The 25327-nt window shown below is 41.4% G+C and overlaps 1 protein-coding gene and 1 long non-coding RNA gene across 6 annotated transcripts in view; one reads left to right on the top strand and one right to left on the bottom strand.

The window, feature by feature from the left end:
- Positions 1-25327, top strand: part of LOC138988904 (uncharacterized) — a 155289-nt gene that overhangs the window by 121305 nt on the left and 8657 nt on the right. For all 5 annotated transcript variants that reach the window (XR_011465155.1, XR_011465151.1, XR_011465152.1 and 2 more), the window contains exons 4-6: positions 21412-21524; positions 23133-23184; positions 25055-25214. This is a non-coding gene — a long non-coding RNA (uncharacterized lncRNA). The remainder of the gene's footprint in view (positions 1-21411; positions 21525-23132; positions 23185-25054; positions 25215-25327) is intronic.
- PIP5K1B (phosphatidylinositol-4-phosphate 5-kinase type 1 beta) overlaps positions 4437-25327 on the bottom strand; it is a 347555-nt gene continuing 326664 nt past the window's right edge. The window contains exon 15 of the mRNA XM_070375799.1: positions 4437-5172. Coding sequence (XP_070231900.1) covers positions 5170-5172 — 3 coding nt within the window. The 3' untranslated portion in view covers positions 4437-5169. The remainder of the gene's footprint in view (positions 5173-25327) is intronic.

A 25327-nucleotide genomic window follows, 5' to 3' on the forward strand; every position in this document is an offset into this window, starting at 1 on the left:
CTTCCCTGGTGGCTCAGAATCTGCCTGCAATGCAAGAAACCCAGGTTTGATCCCTGGATTGGGAAGATCCCCTGGAGAAGGAAATGGCAACCCACTCCAGTATTCTTGCCTGGAAAAGTCCCTAGAGGAGCCTGGTGGGCTACAGTCCACGGGGTCGCAAAGAGTCAGACACAACTGAGCGACTAATACTGTACTATGGCTAAGTAATACTTCATTGTATATATGTGCCACATTTTCATCCATTCATCTGACAGTGGACATTTAGGGTGCTTCCATGTCTTGGCTATTGTCAACAGGGCTGCAGTGAACATTGGAGTGCATGTATCCTTTCAAATTATGGTTTTCTCTGATACATGTTTAGGAGTGGGATTGCTGGGTCATAGGGTAGCTCTATTTTTAGCTTTTTAAGGACCCTCCATACTGTTTTCCATAGTGGCTGTGCCAATTTACATTACCACCAACAGTGTAGGGGGGTTCCCTTTTCTCCACACCCTCTGCAGCATTTATTGTTTATAGATTTTGTGATGATGGCCATTCCAACCAATGTAAGGTGATACCTCATTGTAGTTTTGATTTGCATTTTCTAATAATTATCTATGTTGACCAACTTTTCTTGCATCTCTTGGCCATCTGTATGTCTTTTTATTTTTTTTTAATTTTACATTGGAATATAGCCGATTAACAGTGTTGTGATAGTTTCAGTTGGACAGCAAAGGGACTGAACCATACATATATATGTATCCATCTCTCCTAAGCACCCCTCTGATTTAGGCTGCCATATAACAGTGAGCAGAGTTCCCTGTGTTATAGAGTAGGACCTTGTTGGTTATCCATTTAAAATATAGTAGTGTGTACACATTGATCCCAAACTTCCTAGCTATCTTGCACCCCATTCTACCCACCTTGGCAACCATAATTTTATTCTCTATGAGTCTCTTTCTGTTTTGTAAGTCAGTTCATTTGTATCGTTTCTTTTTAGATTCCACATATGAGGAATGTCATATAAGATTTCTCCTTTTCTCTCTGACTTACTTCACCCACTATGGTCCTCTCTAGATCCATCCATGTTGCTGCAGATGGCACTATTTCATTCTTTTTAACGGCTGAGCAATATTCCATTATATATATGTATCATATCTTCTTTATCCATTCCTCTGTTGATGGACATTTAGGTGCTTCCGTGTCTTGGCTATTGTGAACAGTGCTGCAGTGAGTGAACGTCAGAGTGCAGGTATCCTTTATTCTCTGGGTATATGCCCAGGAGTGGGATTGCTGGGTCATATGATAGTTCTATTTGTAATTTTTTAAGGACCCTCCATACCGTTCTCCATAGTAGCTGTACCAATTTATATTCCCACCAACAATGTACGAGGGTTCCCATCTCTCCACATACTCTCTAGCATTTATTGTTTGTGGATTTTTAATAATAATCATTTTGACTGGTATGAAGTGATATCTCATTGTAGTTTTGATTTTTATGTCTCTAATAATTAGCTTTACTGAGCAGCTTTTCATGTGCCTCTTGGGCATTTGTATGTTTTCTTTGGAGAAATGTCTATTTAGGTCTTTTGCTTATTTTTTAATTGGGTTGTCTTTTTGATAATGAGTTGCATGAGCTGTCTGTATTTTGGAGGTTACTCCCTTGTTGCTTCATTTGTAAACATTTTCACCCATTCTGAAATTGTCTTTGTTTTGTTTATGGTTTCCTTTGCTCTTCAAAAGCTTTTAAATTTAACTAGGTCCCATTTGTTTTTTTGTTTTTATTTTCATTAGGAGGTGCGTGAAAAATGATCTTGCTGCAATTTATTTCAATGAGTGTTCTGCCTTTGTTTTCCTCTAAGAGTTTTATAGTATCAGGCCTTACATTTAGGTCTTTAATCCATTTTGATTTTATTTTTGTGTACAGTGTTAGAGTGTTCTAATTTTATTCTTTTATATGTGACTATCCAGTTTCCCAGCACCACTTATTAAGAGATTATCTTTTCTCCATTGTATATTCTTGTTTCCTTTGTCATAGATTAGGTGGCCTTAGAAGCATGAGTTTGTCTCTGGGCTTTCTATCTTGTTCCATTGATTTTTCTGTTTTTGTGCCAGTACCATATTGTCTTACTGTAGTTTTGTAATATAATCTGAAATCAGGGAGCCTGACTCCTCCTGATTCATTTTTCTTTCTCAAGATTGCTTTAGCTATTCAGAGTCTTTTCTGTCTTCATACAAATTAAATTTTTTTTTGTTCTAATTCTGTGAAAAATGCCATTGGTAATTTGCTAGAGATTGAGGGTGCATTTATATGTAAAAATTCACTGAACTATGCAATTAGTAGCTGTATACTTTATTATATTTAAGTTATACTTCCAACATTGAAAAAAGGTACAAAGTGTTGAGATTTTCTGAGACAAGTGAGATGCCCACAGGCTGACCAAGGGTGATGATGGTGGGGGAGGGAGCTGGGGATCATAGACAGCTTTATGGCACTGAAGTAGTATTTGAGTTAAGCCTCAAAATAGTGCTTCCTAACAGTTCTTGGATCTGTCACTGTAAATTTGATGGAAATTATAGCCTTTATCTTCATGGAAAAAGCCCCCATATACACAAAGGCATACTCGACTTGTGCATATTATTTCATGGTCCTAATAATATACATCTATGACCCTTATACAATCAATGGGTTGTGCGCTCAAGGACCCATGCTTAGATAAATGGGTAGATTTACAAATAGGAGGGGTTAAGAGTGGGATTCCAGTTAAGAAAAACCCTGTAGGAAGAACGGGCATCTGCTAGCACATGTGGATACTAGAGACAGCAAGGCAAGAGACAGCAAGAATCCTCCACAGTCCATTTCAGTAGAATTTCCCATTGACAACTCGATCCAGGACTAAGTCCCAGCACCAGCTCTGCAAGTGAAATTACTACTTATACCATGGCTCCAAGATGTAGTTACAAAAGCTAATACCATGCTTGCTTATGAGAATCAGTTTGCCACTCTAGTACTCTTGCCTGGAAAATCCCATGGGCAGAGGAGCCTGGTAGGCTGCATGCAGTCCATGGGGTCGAGAAGAGTCAGACACGACTGAGCAACTTCACTTTCACTTTTCACTTGCATGCACTGGAGAAGGAAATGGCAACCCACTCCAGTGTTCTTGCCTGGAGAATCCCAGGGACGGGGCAGCCTGGTGGGCTGCCGTCTATGGGGTCGCACAGAGTCGGACACGACTGAAGCGACTTAGCAGTAGCAGTAGCAGCAGCAGCATTAATATTTTACATTGAGTATTTACCAGGAATGTCTTTTTGCTTTCTAATGATTTTTTCCATAGTGTATGAGTACACAGCCTCTTAAGCTTCTGCTGCTTGGGACACTCAAGAGACGTTCTGGATGTGTTTTTTTTTTTAAATCATTGTTCTTCTGTCAGTGTTGTGTCTGACTTTTTGTGACCCTATGAACTGCAGCACACCAGGCTTCCTGTCCCTCACTATCTCCTGGATTTTGCTCAAACTCATGTCCATTGAGTTAGTGATGTCATCGAACCATCTCATCGTCTGTCGCCCCCTTCTCCTGCCCTCAATCTTTCCCAGCATCAGGTTCTTTTTCAGTGAGTTGGCTCTTTGCATCAGGTAGCCTAAGTATGGAGCTTCAGCTTCAGCATCAGTCCTTCCAGTGAATATTTAAAAAAAAAAATTTTCTTTATATTTGGCTGTGCTGGGTCTTTGTTGCTGCAGGGCTACTCTCTTGTTATGGTGCACAGGCTTCTCACTGCCATGGCTTCTCTTGTTATGGAGCACGGGTTCTAGAGCACAGGCTCAATAGATGCAGTGCATGGGCTTAGTTGCTCCATGGCATGTGGGATCTTCCCGGACCAGGGTTTGAACCTGTGTCTCTTGCAGGTGGATTCTTTACCACTGAGTCACCAGGGAAGCCCCTACAGATGTATTAACTGCTTAAAATATTCATTGTCCCCCTCTGCTATGTCTATTCCTATATGAAAAGTATATTTCCCAATTCTTTGACATCAGACTTGTCAGTGTCTTTTGCTTTGGCCAGTGGGATGTGAGCAGAAGTTCTATAAACCATATTTAAGCACTAGCTTTCTGAGCTCCATGGTTCCATGATCACTTTCTTCTGCCATAAAAGTGGCATGTCCTAGAGGATACTCTGGATCCCCAATCCAGAGATTTGGGGATTGTTACCACAATATAACACAGTGAAAGCTGACTAACACCAGGACATTTGGGAAAAAATCTTGAGCAAACGGAGCAGGATCTGTTATTGAGTCTTTTCTCAGGGCCTGGAGAATTTTCTCTCAATTTTCATCTATCATGAGAGTCAGTTTATTTAGCAGTCTAGAATATGTAAAAATGAGGAATGTCAAAGTTACTTCTTTTTTATTAACAAAAGGAAAAAATATGAAGACCATAAACCACAATTGAGAACAAAATATTTTATTTCTCTCAATAAAACTATAGTTTACAATAGTATTTACTAAATAAATTATATAATTTCTCTTTTACAAGCAATAAACTAAATCACAAATATTTCAAAGACAATGTATGTACACGACATAAGGCCTTTTATAAATAGCTTTGCTTATCTCATTTCACTAGTAAACAGTGAAAAAATCTTTATAGAAGCTAATTTTCTATAAAGTATATGCAGACCTATTACACTGATCTTTATATGAAACCAATTTAAACTTTTAATGACATGGGCTATGATTATAACTTTGCAAAAAAGAATAGAATTTAGACTTTATTTACCATTTTGCATGGATGGATCTTTAAAAAATATATGCGCAGATTACATATGTTGCTTATGGATAATCACTGGATGCATGCAAAATGAAATAATGCAAGTGTCAATAGGAAAATAGCACTTCCAAGTCCAAAAAGGTGATTGGCAATGGTATAGAAAGCAGCGTAAACAGAGTTCATGCAGTTCTTCACAGTTCAGCAAGCAACAGCAAATGCCAGAAGAGTGTGGTATTTTTCACATCTGCTGATCAGCCTTTCCGCCAAGGCTCCCCTGACATCTTGCAGACTCCAAGTCCAGTTGATTATGATTCTGTGCGTAGTGGGGTTCAGCTGTTTCCTTTGGGTAATTCTGGAGTGGAGAAACTTCTTTACCACGACTGTGTTCATGTCTCCTCCATCTGCCAAGGTGGTCACCATTTTCACTTACTGGGTGGGGAAAAGGGGAAGGAGATGTAAGGCTAAGTTTTGGCATTGATTTATAATGGTGCCTGATGAGTAGGAACACAAGTTCATTCATTCTCTCAATGACTGGTACCTGAGAAACATGCAGGTAGAAGTGGGAGGGCAATAGGCCTGGGATGGATTCTTTTTTTTAAGATATTTTAATTAATTAATTTGTCTGCACTTGGTTTCAGTTGAGGCACGTGGGATCTTTCAGCTGCGGCATGTGCTATGTATCTAGTTCCCTGACTAGGGATCGAACCTGGTCCCCTGCACTGGGAGGGTGGTGTTTTAGCCCCTGGACCACCAGGGAAGTCCCTGCGATTGATTCTTTTGCAATGATAAGCATCTAACTTCTCCAATATCTAAATTCCACCAAGATTTATCAAGTTCTACCACATCACAGCTCAGGGCTAGGGACTTGGAAGGAAATAACGCTGACTAAGCCCTGCAAGGGCACAGTGCTTTGGGGCTGTCCTGTGGTATATTGGTCCTGAAGTAAATCAGAGCAACCTGAACATGGTCTGGAACTCATGGACCCTGTGCTCATTTTCACACACTGTCCCTGTCGCTGGGGAATAAAAAATACGTCCAGCAAATATCAGACCTAAAACGGTAGCCGCTTAAGATCAGAGGCAGCTAATTCAGCCTCTGACAGCTGTACTAGGCTATATTTATGAGAAGTGGTACCATGTTCAGGAAGATGTAACTGCATATATCTATTGATCCTCTGATTATTACAGGACAGTATCCAAGTTACCATCTTTGTACTTCATTTGTTCTATCTGTAAAATGAGAGTAATAAATCCTGCTTTATAAGTGATAAACTTTTTTTTATAGGAAAATAGTGTCTGGGTACAAATATACATACAGGGTACACACAAATTATATACATATCATTTAGTGCCTGGCATATGTTAGTGTCCCCAACATAATGGTTAAGAAGGTTGTAGCTGGGACCACAGACATTGTGTGGCCCAACACAGTCATCTGGAGACTGAAAAAACTTGAGTCCAAAGTTTGAAATGACTGAAAATTATTAGGAAAGAAACTGTGTCAAACAGGATTTTGTTTAAAAGTGAGTATTTCCTCTTGTAATTTGAGACTTTTGAGTTGTAACTTTTATTTACCACTTTGTTTAATAGTTGAGACTGCTCCCTCTTATTAATCAAAATTGGAAAGGTTCACCTGCCTAAGTGTACAACATGTTCACACTACTACTCAAGCTGTATCTGAAAGATTATTTGAGTATTAAGCGGTGTGCGCTCTAGCAGTGGGCAAAGAGGAAGTTGCTCCATTTCTCAGGACAGATGCCTGTAAGGTCGACTTCATTTAGGCTTGACCAGTGGCATAAAAACACCCACATAAAACTACAAGTTTCTTCTAATTAGATTTGAGTCCTGCTTTCTTTAAAACCAAAAGGAGGTGATAGTTCAGCTCTACTTATCCGGTAGATCCCAGCTGGGGTTCCGTGTCTGGTTTCCAGTGCCAAACTGAGGCGGACACTGACCAATCTGAGCCCTGCCTGAAAGAACCATCAGCTGAAGGTCTCCAAACCCAGGACCCCATGGAATTGGTTAAAACCTGGGCTTTGGGTCTAGAAAATAAAGAGATTTAAAGACAGAACGTAACAGTTGTCTTTGAATATCTGAAGACTCACTTTGGGGAAGAAAGAGGTACTCGCTGAGCTGTCACTGCAAGTGTGACACTGTCACCAACAGTAGTGGCACAGGCGGCTGTGATCCTCGGGGCAGGCAGGAGCACCAGAACATGTGAAGTGAGCAAGCTGGGAAAAGGGTCACCCTCTCAATCTCCTTCCATCAAGTGCTGTGATACTCAACAGTGCCCCCCGACCCTAGGAGCCCAATCTTTCATCTGTTGAGACTCAAGTGAATGTGTCAGTCATTCAGTCACATCCAGCTCTTTGAGACCCTATGGACTGTAGCCCTCTAGGCTCCTCTGTCCATGGAATTCTCCAGGCAAGAATACTGGAGTGGGTAGCCATTCCCTTCTCCAGGGGAGCTTCCTGACCCAGAAATCGAACCTGGGGCTCCTGCATTACAGGCAAATTCTTTACCATCTGAGCCACCAGGGAAGCCAAGGGTGAGAAAAAAAGACTCCAAGACCAGAACTGGGACAAATTTGTAGAAGCCAGTTTTGCTTCAATGTGGAAATGTTTTCTAACTAAAGAAATGAGTGGTCTCTGAGGGAGGAGGCCAGGTGAACTGGCCTCTGGGTGGAGCTGAGGCAGTGGACCCAGGGTGGCAGGGAGGCACGCGATGACTGGTGGCCAGTGACAAGGGCTCGGGCAGTCGTGGGGGGTGGTCCTGGGTCAGATGATCACAAAGTTCCATTACAACCACAAGATTCTATTAAATACTGCTTGTAAAATAACTTAGAATATTGAAAATAGTTACTGGTTTATATAATAAAAACTACATGAAAAGAAATGTAATATTGTGTTTAACCAATTTTATGAGAAATTTGTAATTCAGTAAAAAAATCAAACAGTATTATAATGAAATATAATTTCCTTAGTATTAAAAATAATGAATTATTTCCAGCTCTGGTCATTAAAACTCCTGTATGTTCACTAAATTTTTAATTTTTAAATGTAATTTAAATTTTTTCTAGCTTATGAAGGGGCTTCCCAGGTGGTGCTAGTGGTAAAGAATATACCTGCCAATGCAGTAGATACAAGAGATGCTGGTTCAATCCCTGGGTCAGGAAGATCCCCTGGAGGAGGAAATAGCAACCCACTCCAGTAGTCTTGCCTGGAGAATTCCATGGACAGAGGAGCCTGGTGGACTAAAGTCCATGGGTTGCAGTCGGACATGACTGAGCACACACACATACATGAATAGTTTATATTTACAATGCTGTGTTAGTTTCAGGTATACAGCAGAGTGACTCAGTTATACATATATCTGTTCTTTTTTAGATTCTTTACCCAAATAGGTTTTTACAGATTGTTGAGTAGAGGAGCTCCTTGTAGTATATAGTAGGTCCTTGTGGATTTTCAATATAGTAGTATGTATATGTTAATCCAAAACCCCTAACTTATCCTTTCCCCTTTGGTAACCATTAGGTTGTTTTCAAACCCTGGCATCTGTTTGTATTTTGTAAATAAGTTCATTAGTTTCATTTAATATTCCATATATATGTGATATATTTGTCTCTTTCTGATTTATTTCACTTAGTATGATAATCTATAGAATTGCCTTTGTGGCTGCAAATGGCATTATTTCTTTTTTATGACTGAGCAATATTCCATTATAATCTATACTACAATATTCCATTGTATATTGTACTCCGTCTTCTTTATCCATTCATCTGTCAGTGAACACTTAGGTTGCCTCCTTGTCTTGGTTACTGTAATTAGAGCTGCAGTGAACATTGGGGTGTATGTACGTTTTTGAATTACAGTTTTCTCTAGATATATGCCCAGGAGTAGGATGACTGGGTCATATGATAGTTTTATTTTTAGTTTTTTTGAGGAAACTCCATACTGTTCTCTGTAATGGTTGTCCCAATTTACATTCCCATCAACAGTGTAGGAGGGTTCCCTATTCTTCACACCCTCTCTAGAATTTAGTTTTGATGGTCAGAAAGGTGATACCTCATTGTAGTTTTGATTTGCATTTCTCTAACAATTAGTGATGTTGAGCATCTTTTCATGTGCTTTTTTGCCATCTGTATATCTTCTTTGGAGAAATGTCTATGTAGATCTTCTGCCCATTTGTTGATTGGGTTTTTATTGATTGATTGATATTGAGCTACATCAGCTGTTTGTATAATGTGGAGATTAATTCCTTGTATGTCTTTTTTTCCCATTCTGTACATTGTCTCTTCATATTGTTTATGGTTTCCTTTGCTGTGCAACAGCTTTTAAGCTTAATTAGGTCTCATCTGTTTATTTTTGTTTTTATTTTCATTACACTAGGAGGTGATTCCAAAAGGAGTGTAGCAATTTACATCAAAGAATGTTCTTCCTATATTTTCCTCTAAGACTAGAGATCTTTTCAAGAAAATTAAGATACCAGGGGAACATTTCATGGAAAGATGGGCACAATAAAAGACAGAAATGGTATGGACCTAACAGAAGCAGAAGATAATAAGAAGTGGTGGCAAGAATACACAGAGGAACTATACAAAAAAGATCTTCACGACCCAGATAATCATGATGGTATGATCACTCACCTAGACCCAGACATCCTGACATGCAAAGTCAAGTGGGTCTTACGAAGCATCACTATGAATAAAGCTAGTGGAGGTGATGGAATTGCAGTTGAGCTATTTCAAATCCTAAAAGATGATGCTGTGAAAATGCTGCATTCAAATGCCAGCAAATTTGGAAAACTCAGCAGTGGCCACAACGCTGGAAAAGGTCAGTTTTCATTCGATCCTAAAGAAAGGCAATGCCAAAGAATGCTCAAACTATCAGACAATTGCACTCATCTTACATGCTGGTAAAGTAATGCTCAAAATTCTCCAAGCCAGGCTTAAACAGTATGTGAACCATGAACTTCCAGATGACCAACCTGTATTTAGAAAAGGCAGAGGAACCAGAGATCAAATAGCCAACATCCATTGGATCATGAAAAACGGAGAGTTCCAGAAAAACATCTACTTCTGCTTTATTGACTATGCCAAAGCCTTTGACTGTATGTGATCACAACGAACTGGAAAATTCTTCAAAAGATGGGAACACCAGACCACCTGACCTGCCTCCTGAGAAATCTGTATGCAGGTCAAGAAGCAACAGTTAGAACTGGACATGGAACAACAGACTGTTCCAAATTGGGAAAGGAGTATGTCCAAGCTGTATCCTTTCACCCTGCTTATTTAACTTATATGCAGAGTACATCACGAGAAATGCTGGGCTGGATAAAGCACAAGCTAGAATCAAGATTGCTGGAGAAATATCAAAACCTCATATATGCAGATGACACCACCCTTATGGCAGGAAGCAAAGAAGAACTAAAGAGCCTCTTGATGAAAGTGAAAGAGGAGAGTGAAAAAGTTGGCTTAAAACTCAACATTCAGAAAACTAAGATCATGGCATCTGGTCCGATCACTTCATGGAGAATAGATGGGGAAACAATGGAAAGAGTGACAGACTTTATTTTTTTGGGTTCCAAAATCACTGCAGATAGTGAGTGCTGCCATGAAATTAAAAGATGCTTGCTCCTTGGAAGAAAAGTTACGACCAACCTTGACAGCATATTAAAAAGCAGAGACATTACTTTGCCAACAAAAGTCCATCTAGTCAAGGCTATGGTTTTTCCAGTAGTTGTGTATGGATGTGAGAGTTGGACTATATAAAGAAAGCTGAGCACCAAAGAATTGATGCTTTTGAACTGTGGTGTTGGAGAAGACTCTTGAGAGTCCCCTGGACAGCAAGGAGATCCAACCAGTCTATCCTAAAGGAAATCAACCCTGAATATTCATTGGAAGGACTGATGCTGAAGCTGAAACTCCAATACGATGGCCACCTGATGCGAAGAACTGATTCATTGGAAAAGACCCTGATGCTGGAAAAGATTGAAGGCGGGAGGAGAAGGGGGTGACAAAGGATGAGATGGTTGGATAGCATCACCGACTAGATGGACATGAGTTTGAGTAAACTCTGGGAGTTGATGATGGACAGGGAAGCCTGGCATGCTTCAGTCCATGGGGTCACAAAGAGTTGGACACAACTGAGTGATTGAACTGTACTGAACCGAAGAGCTTTATAGTAGCTTGTTTTACTTTAGGTCTAAGCCATTTTGGGTTTTCTTTTGTGTATGGGGACAGATAATGTTCTAGTTTCATTCTTTTACATGTTGTTGTTCGTGTTCACCAAGTCATGTCCAACTCTTCATAACTCCATGGACTGCAGCACTCCAGTCTTCCCTATCCCTCACCATCTCCTGGCGTTTGCTCAAGTTCATGTCCACTGAATCAGTGATGCCATCCAACCATCTCATCCTCTGTCTCCCTCTTCTCCTTATGCCTTCAATCTTTCCCAGCAGTAGGGTATTTTCCAGTGAGTCAGCTATTCACATCAGCTGGTCAAAGTATTGGAGCTTCAGCTTCAGTCTAAGTCATTCCAAAGAGTATTCAGGGTTGATTTCCTTTAGGACTGACTGATTTGATCTTGCTTTCCAAGAGACTCTCAGGAGTCTTCTCCAGCATCACAGTTTAAAAGCATCAATTCTTCAGTGCTCTGCCTTCTTTATTGTCCACATCTCACATACATACATGACTACTGGAAAGACCATAACCTTGACTAAATGGACCTTTGTTGGCAAAGTGATGTCTTTGCTTTTCAACACTCTGTCTAGGTTTGTCATCTCTCTCCTGCCAAGAAGCAATCATCTGCTAATTTCATGGCTGCAGTCACCATCACAGTGATTTTAGAGCCCAAGAAGAGGAAATCTGTCCCTGCTTCTACCTTTTTCCCTTCTATTTGTCATGAAGTGATGGAACTGGATGCTACGATCTTAATTTTTTTACTATTGAGTTTTAAGCCAGCTTTTTCACTTTCTTCTATCACTCTCATCAAGAGGCTCTTTAGTTCCTCTTCACTTTCTGCCAGGAGGGTGGTATCATCTGTATATCTGAGGTTGTTGATATTTTTCCCAGAAATCTTGATTCCAGTTTGTAACTCATCCATGCAGCATTTCATATGATGTGCTCTGTGTATAAGTTAAATAAACAGGGTGACAATAAACAGCTTTGTCATACTCCTTTCTCAATTCTGAACCAGTCAGTTGTTCCATACAGGGTTCTAACTGTTGCTTCTTGACCCACATAAAGGTTTCTCAGAAAACAGGTATTCCCATCTCTTTAAGAGTTTTCCACAGTTTGTTATGATCCAGACTGTCAAAGGCTTTAGCATAGTCAGTGAAACAGAGGTTGATGTTTTTCTGGAATTCCCTTGCTTTCTCTATGATCCAGCGAATGTTGGCAATTTTATCTCTGGTTCCTCTGCCTTTTCTAAACCCAGCTTGAACATCTGGAAGTTCTAGTTTCACATAATGATGAAGCCTAGCTTGGAGGACTTCGAGCATAACCTTACTAGCATGGGAGATGAGTGCAACTGTCTGGTGCTAAACATTCTTTAGTATTGCTCTTCTTGGGAATTGGGATGAGGAATGACCTTTTCCAGTCCTGTGGCCACTGCTGGGTTTTCCAAATTTGCTGACATATTGAGTGTCTCACTTTAATAGCATCATCTTTTTAAGATTTTTAAATAGCTCAGCTGGAATTCCATCACCTCCACTAGCTTTATTGGCAGCAGTGCTTCCTAAGGCCCACTTGACTTCGCACTCCAGAATGTCTAGCTCTGAGAGAGAGGCTACACCATTGCGGTTATCCAGGTCATTAAGATCTTTTTTGTACAGTTCTTCTATGCATTCTTTCCATATCTTCTTGATCTCTCTGCCTCTATTAAGTCTTTACTATTTTTGTCCTTTATTGTGTCCATCTTTGGCAGAAAGGTTTCTTTGATATTTCCAATTTTCTTGAAGAGATATGTAGTCTTACCCTTTCTGTTGTTTTCATTTCTTTGCATTGTTCATTGAAGGCCTTTTCTCTCTCTCGCTATTCTCTGGAACTCTGCATTTAGTTGGGTGTAACTTTCATTTTCTCCCTTGCTTTTTGCTTCTCTTCTTTCCTCTATCATTTGTAACACCTCCTCAAACAACCACTTTGCCTTCTTAATTTCTTTTTCTTTGGGATGGTTTGGTTTGCTGCCTGCTGTACAATATTACAGACCTTTGTCCACAGTTCTTCAGGCACAGTTTACTAGCTCGAATCCTTTGAATCTATTTGTGACCTCCACTGTATATTCCTAGGGGAATTGATTTAAGTTGTACCTGATGGCCTAATAGCTTTCCTCACTTTCTTTAGTTTAAGCCTGAATTTTGCTATGAGGAGCTGATGATCTGAGCCACAGTCAGCACCAGTATTGTTTTTGCTGACTGTATACAGCTTTCCCATCTTTGGCTACAAAGAATATAATCAATCTGATTTTGGTATTGGCCACTGGGTGATGTCCAGGTGTAAAGTTGGCTCTTATGTTGTCGAAAATGGGAATTTGCTATGACCAGTGCATTCTGTTGACAGAATTCTGTTAGCCTTTGCCTTGATGCATTTTATACTCCAAGGCCAAACTTGCCTGTTATTCCAGGTATCTCTTGACTTCCTACTTTTGCATTCCAATTCCCTATGATAAGTAGGACATCTTTTTTGGTGTTCTAGGTCTTGTAGATCTTCGTAGAACTGATCAGCTTCTTCAGCATCAGTGGTTGGGGAATAGCCTTGGATTACTGTGATGTTGAATGGTTTTCGTTGGAAATGAACCGAGATCATTCTTTCATTTTTAAGGTTACACCCATGTGCTGCAATGTTCCCAGCACCACTTATTGAAGAGACTGTCTCTACTCTATTGTATAGTTTTTCCTCCTTTGTCATAGATTAATTGACATGGGTACAAGGGTTTATTTCTGGCCTTTCTATCTTGTTCCATTGATCTATTAATATATTTCTGTCTTTGTGCCAGTACTATACTTCTTTGATTACTGTAGCCTTAATAGTATAGTCTGAAGTCAGGGAGCCTGATTCCTCCAGCTCCGTTTTCTTTCTCAAGATTGCTTTGGCTATTCAGGATCTTTTTTTTTTTTTAAGGATCTTTTGTATTTGCATAAAACTTTAAAAATTTGTTTCAGTTCTGTGAAAAATGTCATTGGTAATTTGATTGGGATTCCACTGAACCTGTAGGTTGCCTGGAGTATTATAGTCATTTTGACAATATTGATTCTTCCAATTCAAGAACATGGTATATCTTCCCATCTGTTTGTGTCATCTTATGAGATGGTCGGATGGCATCACCAACTCAATGGACATGAGTCTGAGCAAACTCAGGGAGATCATAAAGGACAGGGAAGTCTGGTGTGCTGCAGTCCATGGGGTCGCAAAGAGTCGGACACAACTAAGCGACTGAACAACAACAAGTTTCTTTCATCAGCATCTTAGTTTTCAGAGAACAAGTCTTTTGCCTCCTTAGATAGGTTTATTCCTAGGTATTTTTTTCTTTTTGATGCTATGGTAAATGGGATTATTTCTTTAATTTCTCTTTCTGACCTTTCATTGTAAGTGTATAGAAATGGAACAAATATTTAAAGTTAATTTTTATTGGAGTATAATTGCTTTCCCTGGTGGCTCAGATGGTAAAGAATCTACCTACAATACAGGAGACCCCGGGTTCGACCCCTGGTTCGACCCCTGGGTCAGAAAGATCCCCTGGAGAAGGAAATAGCAACCCACTCCGGTATTCTTGCCTGGAGAATTCCATGGACAGAGGAGCCTGATGGGCTATAGTCCTTGGGGTTGCAAAGAGTTGGACATGACTGAGTGACTAACACACAATTACTTTATGATGTTTTGTTAATTTCTTGCTGTACAGCAAAATGAATTATCCCATGTATACATATACTCCCTCTTTTTTAGATTTTGTTCCCATAGGTCACCACAGAGCATGAGTGGAGTTCCCTGTGCTATACGGTAGAGTCTCATTAGTTCTGTATTTTATAAATCATAGTGTATATATGTCAGTTCCAATCTCTGAATTCATCCCACCCACCTTCCCCTCTTGGTAACCATAAGTTTGTTCTCTTCATCTGTGACTCTACTTCTGCTTTGCAAATAAGTTCATCTCTACTATTTTTCTAGATTCCACATACAAGTGATATTATACAGTATTTGTGCTTCATTTTCTGACTTCCTTTACTCTGTATGACAGCTCCAGGTCCATCCACATCTCTGTAATTGTATTTCATTCTTTTTAATGGTAAGTACTATTCCATTGTGTATATGCATCACATTTTTATCCATTCCTGTCAATGGACTTTTAGGTTGCTTCCATGTCCTGGCTATTGTAAATAGTGCTGCAATGAACATCACAGTGAACATAAACCTTTCGGATTATGGTTTTCTCTGGATATGTGCCCAGGAGTGGGATTGCTGGGTTTTATGGTAGCTCTATTTTTAGTTTTTTAAGGAACCTCCATACTGTTCTCCAAAGTGATAGTACCAATTGACATTCCTATCAACAGTGTAGGAGGGTTCCCTTTTCTCCACACCCTCTCCAGCCTTTATTGTTGATGATGATGGCTATTATCAACAATTATATCACCTCACTGGTATGAGGTGATATGTCATTTTTTTTATTTGAAAATGCAACAGGTTTCTGTATATTAATTTTGTATCTGCAGCCTTATGAAATTACTGATGAACTCTCATAGTTATCTGGTACCATCTTTTGGATTTTCTGTGTATAGCATCATTTTATGTTAACTTCTTTTCCAATTTGGATTCCTTTTTTCTTCTCTGATTGCCATGGCTAGGACTTTCAAAACTGTTTAATAAAAGAGGTAAGAGTGGACGTTCTTGTCTTATTCCTGATCTTAGAGGAAACTGCTTTCAGCTTTTCACTGTTGAGTATGATGTTAGCTGTGGCTCTGTCATATATGACCTTTATTATATTGATGTAGGTTCCCTCTATGCCCACTTTCTGGAGAGTTTTTATCATAAATGAGCATACAATTTTGTCAAAAGCTTTTTTTTCATCTATTGAGATGATCGTATGGTTTTTATTCTTCAATTTGTTAATGTGTATCACACTGATTGATTTGTGGATATTGAAGAATCTCTGCATCCCTGGGATAAATCCCACTTGATCATGGTGTATGATCCTTTTAATGTATTGTTGTATTCTTTTTGCTAGTATTTTGTTGAGAATTTCTGCATCTACATTCATCAGTGATATTGGTCTGTAATATTCTTTTTTGTGGTGTCTCTGTCTGGTTTTGGTATCAGGGTGATGGTGACCTCCTAGAATGAGTTTGGGAGTGTTTCTTCCTCTTCAGTTTTTTGGAATAGTTTCAGAAGGATAGGTGTTACATCATCTCTAAATGTCTGATAGAATTCACTTGTTAAGCCATCTGGTCCTGGACTTTTGTCTGTTGAAAGTTTTTACTTGTGAATGGTCTGTTCATATTTCCTATTTCTTCCCGGTTCAGTCTGGAAGATTGTACCTTTCTAATAAGAATTTTTCCATTTTGTCTAGGTTATCTATTTTATTGGCATATAGTCACTTGTAGTGGTCTTGTATGATCATCTGTATTTGTGGTATCAGATTTAACTTTTTTTATTTCTAATTTTATTGATTTGAGCTCTTTTTTTTTTTGATGAGTCTAACTAAAGGTTTATCAATTTATCTTTCCAAAGAACCAGCTTTTAGTTTCATTGATGTTTTCTATTTTGTCTCTATTTCTTTTATTTCTGCTGTAATCTTTATAATATTTTCCTTCTAATTAATTTGGATTTTGTTTATTCTTTCTCTAGTTGCTTTATATGTAAGGTTAGGTTGTTTGAGGTGCTTTTCCTTGTTTCCTGAGGTAAGACTGTGTGGCCATAAACTTCCTCTTAGAACTGCTTTTGCTGCCCAAGAGCTCACACTAATGAGTATTCCCTGGGGCCTCCACCAGTGTCCTTGCCCCCAAAGTGAGTCACAGCTGACCCCCAGGCCCTGAGGAGACCCTCCAAGACCCACAAGTAGGTCCAGCCTAGGCGCTTATGGACTCACTGCTTTGCCCGGGGTCCCAGTTCATGTGAAACCTGTGTGCATCCTTCAAGAGCGGAGTCTCTGTTTCCCTCAGACCTCTGGAGATCCCGCACTCAAGCCCCACCGGCCTTCAAAGACAAATGCCCTGGGGGCGCCTCCTCCCGCTGCCAGAACCTCAGGCAGGGGAGCCTGATGTGGGGCTTAGAGCTCTCACTCCTGTGGGAGAACCTCTACGATACATTGATGTTCCAGGCTGTGGATCACCCACTGGTGTGTGATTTGATTTTGTTGCTAATGTGCCCCTCCTACTATCTCACAGTGGCTTCTTCTTTATCTCTTGGTGTAGAGTATCTTTTTTGGTAGATTCAAGTCTTTTTTGTCAATGGTTGTTGTCCTGCAGTTAGTTGTGATTTTGGTGTTTTCATGAGCAAAGGTGAGCAAGTCCTTCTACTCTGCCATCTTCTCGAATCATTCCACTGGAATTTTTTTTTTAAACTGGAGGGTCTTGTTGCAGTTTCCGTAAACTTCATTAAACACCCACTCTCACCCCCCAGGTACAAGGATGTCAAAGTTGGTGAGAACTGCCAATTCTATACCCATGTTCTAATGTAATCCTGGAATGACATGTTTGGTTACCTGAAAGTATGCATTATAGGTCTTTAGGTCTTAAGCAGTATCTCCCTGATTATAAACTTGGCCACAATGAGAAGAAGGTGATTTGATTATCTCATATTTAGTATAAAGTGTTCAACAATTTTCCTTTCTCCAAGTTATAATCCACAAATCCTTTATTAACCATCAGTGAAGAGACAAAGTATCAGCTGTCTATCTACACTGGGAAGAAACTCATAGCTTGAGTTTATTCTTCAAAATATGGTACGTGTAGGACCCCCTCCAGCTCTCCAACACAGAGATGGGCTCTTCAGGTATTACTTCTGCAAACACTAGCAACTTCTTCGGAGGTACTGAAACTCAACCCTCTGCTCACCTGATGGCTTTGGAAGTAGAAACAGGAACTGGTGCTTTGGTGGGAGAACCCAGCCATATCTCAGGGAAGCATGGACAGACAGAATGACATTTGAGCTCTTGTCATCAACTGCTCTTGTATGTACATGTACATAATCATCTGTCCACACAGATGCCAGGGTTCCCTAAGCATGTGATGCTCTGCGAAACTGCAATATGTTTTAAATTCTGAGACCTGAAGGAAAAGGTGTGACAACGGTTGGTGTGAAAGGAGTATTTAGGTATTTCTGTGGCCTAAATCCTTAGCATTATTTATCCACATATGTTGGTTTGTGGGTGTGTGAGAGGTTCATATGTTTATTTCCACTTAAACTCAGGTACTTCTATGACTGAAACTGTACAATGCACACAAAGGAACACAGCAAAACAAAAGTAGTCTGTTTGCTAAAATCAAAGCCCTTTCTGAGGGTGGACCCCACTGTGGGGCAGCCAGGTTACCCCAGGGGTCCCCCTGAAGTAGATCACTTCATGATGGGCCAAGTTTTTGGAGGGTGACTTTTTAGAGTGCTTTGCCGAGGGTGTCAGGGGTGAGACGTTCCTCTTCTGAGGCCTCACTTCTAGGCTCATTTCCATCCCTCCCTTTTTTCCTGAAAGAAACACATACACACCCTCAGCCTACTGTTTAAAAGGCATATTTAGCCAATAGAATTTCATAAGATCTGGAACGTGCTGTGAGGGGATTTAAGGGCAGAGCTGAAACAAAGCAGAGTTTCAGGACTAAGATGAAACATGATGATGTGGCTAAGATGACCACACTAAATAGTCCCTGAGGCCTCATTGTTCTGTGAGCTCCTGACCTTCATGGGTGACGTTCTTTTTTAACCATAGTTGCCTCACAGTTCAGCCCCAGGGTCCCACGGAAGCATGATCTTTTCCTCTCTGGGGTCCAAGGGCAGCCCCATTCTGATTTTAAGTTGAAATTCTTTGCCAAAATACCCCTGAGGAAGAAACTGATTCCTCTCCAGGCTATCATAGGTGGCAAGTCCCTTATTTCCTTTTCCTGTTCCAAGCCCCTCTTCCCCAGCCCTGTTTCCTTGGCCAATGTTCTGTTGCCATGAGAGCACCTACCAATTCATTCTGCCTCATGCCCTTCATTTTAGTCCAAACTGCATTGCCACCAACACGCAAGCAGCTCCACAGGGTCTCACCCCTATCATCCCCTGGGGCCCGGTGTCCCCTCCTTCTCTGGGTTCACGAGATTGCCTTCTCAAAGACCCTTGAGTTTCTGAGGAGCCACCATGTACTCTGGAATTTTTCTTCAAACATCAGGCTCTGTGTTTTCATTTTATCATATTCATATCTGCCCCGTATTAGGATACTTCACAAGGCATGATCACTTGGAAATAGATTGGAGTAGGAGATTTCTCTTTGAACAACAGTAGTGGGTGTCCAAAAGCTCAGCATTTTTTTAAGGAGGTGAACAAGTACAGACACTAATGCTACAGGAATCGGGACACAGTCTATGTATGGAGTCCAGTCACACTGGTATGGGGTTTTTATAGGTAGGAAGCTTTCTCCCAGCTAAGTTTCTTACCTTAGTACTTAAAAAAAAAATTTAGACTCAGACTCAGGGGTGAAATTATTCTTTCCCAAGAACCAGGGACGAAAGGGCCTTCATTGAGAAGCCTTGAGGCAAAAAGTGGACCTGGAATGACCTTGGAGGGTACGTACAATTTGGAAGAAAACTAGCACATTGTGCCGATCATGTAGAATGTTTGTTGAATCCTGAATGCTGGCAGCACACGGAGTCCCAGGCCTTCTGCCAGCCTTCCAATGCCCTATCAAAGTGTTCCACACCAACCAGCAGATAGATTACTGATAAGATGAGAACAGACCCAAGAAAAACCTGGCACTGATTCTGGATGTCTCGAGGGATGGATTTAGGATTATGGCCTCTCATTTCAAAACTGTTAGTATAGCAGCAATATTTTAACACAGTTCCCGGCCTGATTGATTTGTTTTCCAAAGACCTAAGAGAAGCTGGAGGGCATCAGTGATTTATGTGGCTGACAGTTCTACATTGGACTTTACAGTGACTGTTGCTAATTGTAAATCGAAATGGTTACCTTATTATCTAATGTATCACATAGCCCTGGGGCTGCAACTGAGTCCACTCTGGACAATGTGGGGAGGGTAATATGGTACTGCTGCTGCTGCTGCTAAGTGGCTTCAGTCGTGTCCGACTCTGTGCGACCCCATAGATGGCAGCCCACAGGGCTCCCCCATCCCTGGGATTCTCCAAGCAAGAACACTGGAGTGGGTTGCCATTTCCTTCTCCAATGCATGAAAGTAAAAAGTGAAAGTGAAGCCACTCAGTCGTGTTCGACTCTTAGCGACCCCATGGACTGCAGCCCACCAGGCTCCTCCATCCATGGGATTTTCCAGGTAAGAGTACTGGAGTGGGGTGCCATTGCCTTCTCCTAGCTTCATTCAAAAGGGAGCACTGCCTTGGGATGAGGCCACTGGTTTTTCTCCCTGTGCAGAAGGAAAGGGTGAGCTCCCAGAGACCCCCTAGCCATAGCCAGAGGCTGCACCCCTATCAGGCCTTTCCCTTCCATCACTTTTCTTGGTACCATTTTTTTCTTCACAAAAACACAGTAGCCGGCATGGATTGCATTGTGCCTCCCAGTTCCCCTTGGCCCATTCATGTGTTCAAGCTTTAACCCCCAGTACTACGGGAGTAAGGGAGTTAAAGTCAGGTCATTAGGACTGGCCCTGATCAGATATAACTGAGATGCTTATAAAAAGGAGAAATTTGAACACAGAGATAGGCACACAGAAGGAAGACACAGGGAGAAAATGGCCATCCACAAGCCAAGAAGGGAAGCCAGAAAGAGATCCTCCTCTTACAGCCCTCAGAAGGGATGAACCCTGCCAACACCTTGACCTTGAACTTCTAGCTTCCAGAACTGTGAAACAATACATGCAATTCTGTTGTTTATGCCACCCAGTTTATAGCACTTCATTATGGCAGCCCTAGGAAACAGATACAGTACTATTACTGGGGTTTACAGAGTTTTTTTTTTTTTTTTTTTTTTTTTAAATAAGGACCTATATTTGAATTTTATTATGGTGGTGCTAGTGGTAAAGAACCTGCCTGCCAATGCAGGAGACTCACAAGAGACACGAGTTCAATCCCTGGGTTGGGAAGATCCCCTGGAGGAGGAAATGGCAATCCACTCCAGTATTCTTGGAGAATTCCATGGACAGAGGAGCCTGGCGGGTTACAGTCCATAAGGTCGCAAAGAGTCGGACACGACTAAAGTGACTTAGCACGCACACATACTTAACCGTATATTCTATTGGGAGCTACCACAAAAGCTTTAGTCCCCTGCAGGTAGAATGGCTGTAAAGAACAGGCTGTCAAAGACTGAAAATGAAAAAAAGGCTTTTTCACCCTATGTTTGTTGATACTTCATTAAAGATGCTGACTAAGCAGTAAAAAGGATTTTTCTGTGTTTAACCCCCAAATTGCCATAGGGCTTACAAAGAGGCTCAAGTGTATCTGGCCTTGATGGATGAGAAGGGCATGCTAGGATCCTAGGGAAAATTAGCACCTTCATTTTTATGTCTGATTGTAATTGCAGCCTCCACTCCAACTTGAAAGGTGGTAGATGTCTGTCAGAGGGAACTGCCTTTGCTGTTTGAAGGATGTACCCCAGCCAAACGTGGGTTCACAGCACCAAGAGGCTACCATAAAGTAAGTACATGGAGTGGAGACAGTCCTCCAAGCCTCACACTCGCACTTAGATTTCAATTCCAGGACCTCAATCAATCCATATCCAGGTTGGTCAGAGGCACCTTCTTACCACGAGGTGGCAGTAGTGCCTGCTGTAGGAACCCAGTCCCATATCCAGTTGACAAATGTAGGTGGTAAGGTTCACCTTAGAATCAAATGCATTTTTCCTAACTGGCCAACCATCTTAGGCGCTCTTAGGGGAGAGCTTTCCCTTCCGTTTAGCACAGAAGGATTATAGGGTGTTCAGAGCTGAAGGACCCTGTCGACAAGCTGACTGGGTCTCAGCCTTGAATGTGTGGGGAGCTTTTAAAAATACCAGTGCCCTGCTCCACCCTCAGGGATTTTCTCTCTAACACACAGTATGTCCCCAACATATGACTGTATCTGTTAATACATTCATTCACCTGATACTTTTTTGCGAGGAGACCACAATAATTTGGGAACATATATCCAACCTCATGTCCCTGGTGGCTCAGATGGTAAAGAATCTGCCTGCAGGGCAGGAGACCTGGGTTTGATTGCTGAGTTGGGAAGATCCCCTGGACAACGGAATGGCAACCCACTCTAGTATTCTTGCCTGGAGAATTCCATGGACAGAGAAGCCTGGTGGGCTACATTCCATGGGGTCATGGAGAGTCAGACACGACTCTGATGAGCGACTGATACACACACACACACACACACGCTAAAGAGCGTCTGTGTGCCCTTTCACATGTCCTCAGTAAGGTGTTGTAGTTGGTTGACTAGTGTCCCCTGAAAATTCACATCCACCTGGGGCCTTGAAATGTGATCGTATTCAGAAATACGGTCTTAGCAGATATAACCTAGTTAAGATAAGGTCATCTGGTATTAGCTGCTACTGCTACTACTAAGTCGCTTCAGTTGTGTCCGACTCTGTTCGACCCCATAGACAGCAGCCCACCAGGCTCCCCCGTCCCTGGGATTCTCCAGGCAAGAACATTGGAGTGGGTTGTCATTTCCTTCTCCAATGCATGAAAGTGAAAAATGAAAGGGAAGTCTCTCAGTCGTGTCCGACTCTTCGTGACCTCATGGACTGCAGCCTACCAGGCTCCTCCATCCATGGGATTTTCCAGGCAAGAGTGCTGGAGTGGGTTGCCATTGCCTTCTCCTCTGGTATTAGGGTGGGCCCTAAATCCAGTGACAGGTGTTATCACAAGAAGAGAGGACACACAGAGAGTCCCAGGGTGGCAGTGTGAAGACTGGGGAAGAGATTATAGAGTATTGCAAGTGGAACAATGCTCAGGACCACTTGACCAGAAGCCGGAAGAAGCCAGGAAGCATCCTTTCCTAGATCCTTCACAGGTAGCAGGGCCCTGCCAACATCTTGACCTTGGACTTCTTTGACTTGGAGACACATTTCTGTCGTTTAAGCCTCCCAGTCTGTGGCACTTTGTCGTGGCAGCCCTGGGAGCACAGGCAGAGAAAAAGGGAAGCTGGGCACTTGTCTCATCCGCATGCCATCTGTCACGTCAGAGGGGCCTTATTTTTTACTAAGTGGACAGTACGTAGGCATCCTCCCTTCTACTCACTTTTCCCATTCTTCCTCAGGTCCCCAGAGTGCGAATGGTATGAGGGACAGCCAGCTCATGAGGTCCCACAGGTATGATTTAAACTTACTTTCCCTAAAGTTTTCATTTCCCTAAATTCTTTTGAATTTGCTTTTTTTGTTTCCAGAAGGCTCAGGGCCTGGTAGTCCCCAGGTTCATACCATTAGAATCTGTTCTTCCACAAACACACTCTTCCCAAGAGTTGAAAAGGCTTATTAGGAGACTAGCAAACACTGGTTTCCTATGATGAGGGAGAAGATGGAAATCGAAAGCAGAGAAGCGACAAGAAGATTCTGGAGGGAGTGGGGAAGGAGAGAGAGCCTGGTGTTGAGAGGTAAAGACAAAGAATAACAGGGGCCCCCAACGAGGGCCTGGATGAATAGGAATCTTAGGCGAGCTTGAGAGCAAAACCAGCCTTGAGAAAGGTGGAAATCAAGCTGGCCTGTGAGGCCACGATTCACTATAAAGCCAGGACAAAAAGAAAAGAACTACCATAGCTCTGCAAATCTGTCATCCAATTAACTGTGGGCCTAATTTAACTGAAAAGCCAGTATGCCTTTATAACTCCAATTCTCTAAGCTAATCCTTAAACAGCAGTTTAATGCTGTTTGTTAAAAAAAAATCCCACAGAGACCTAATCCAGACTGACGGGTTGCCTCATTAATTTGAAGCTGGCGTCACTCTTGTTTGAGGATGAATCCTTTCTAGGTGCCGTGGGGTGCAGGCAGTCAGATCCATTTTGTCAGCTTTTTCCACCTGTCTCAGAAATGTTATTTGGTCAGTGACTTAAAAGGATCAAACCCTCTTTGAAAAGCGCCCTATTTTTTGCCCTTTCTGAAATCTCTTCCTTTCTCAACCATGTGGTCAGACAGTGGAAGAAACTGGCATTCTGGTGAAACTTCTAAACCAAAGGCAGCTACTGCCTCTCTCTTCCTATTTCGATCACACTAAGACCTACCAGAAACATGAGCAGCATCTCTGGTTGGTGGGGATGTTAGCTCTCTGCGGAGAAGCAACAGAATTGCCACTGTTTCAAATAAACATCCTTTGCAGCCAGTGCTGGCTCAGGCAAGGAATGATTCCAGAGACCGACACTTCACATACAAGTCATTAACGTCAATGTCAGGAAAGTCAAGTCCAGAAATGCATTGCCAAAAAGTTCCACTGAGTTTTCTAGGACCCCCATGACCTAATTTAAAGTGTCTTTCTTTTTCTCTCAAGCTTTTTTTTCATAGATAATAGTATGATAAGCTGTTAATTCAATCATTTTCGCTTCTCTGCCACCCTTCATCCCATGATCAGAGAGTATTATTAACCACCCTGAAGACACATTAAATAACCAAGCTGTCTGACAGCTGCATATCAGAACACTAATAGCCAATACTGGCTTGGCTAAAAAAAAAAAATGGCTTAACTGTTTCTTTGCCCACAGCTGTTTTTGCACTTCAGCCATCGTGCAGAAACACATCTGGATGATCGGATATATTATTGGGAGGCTGCTAATACGTAAAGTGTAAAGCAAAAAGGGCATGCCTTCAAGACTAAATAACAGAAGCAAGAAAACTGTTATTTTGTGGCAGCCCTCTTTCACTTCTCTATTATTTAATAAAGCAGTTCCATTATCTCCTACCTGCCCACCCATTCCCAGTTAGTCATAAAAAAGGACACTCCCACCCACATTTTTCAGCTGCACTGCCTTCGTTGCTTGTTCCTCTTTGCACTAACACCAAATGACAGCTACCGTGATCAGTGCCTTAGAATATCAGATGATTCAAAAAGCGGAATCGGGCCCTATTATGAAGACGGCATGATTGGCCATTTAAAATCAAGAGCCTGCTCATCTCTGCTGTATTCTTTTAAATACTCCAATCTGTGTCATCAACTCAATATTCAGTGGAAAACATCTCTTTGGTTATTGGACAGAATCTTAAAAAACCCGATGATGTGAGTATTTGAAACTGAATCAGATAGCCTGGAACGACAGCGTGAGGGTGAACAGCCTTTTTCCAAGAAATAACTAGGAACATGGAACCTGAAGCAAATGCTTGAATAAGGACAATGGAACAACTAGCAGCCATTTAAGGTAACCTATCCTTTTAATTTTATGTCAAACTACTGGAAAAGGCAGAATAGCTAGCCTAATTTACATGCACATAATGGGAAGAATCTTATTTTTTAATTAGAGGATAATTGCTT

This window comes from Bos mutus, chromosome 8 (genome assembly GCF_027580195.1).
Source record: "Bos mutus isolate GX-2022 chromosome 8, NWIPB_WYAK_1.1, whole genome shotgun sequence".
Lineage (NCBI taxonomy): Eukaryota > Metazoa > Chordata > Mammalia > Artiodactyla > Bovidae > Bos > Bos mutus.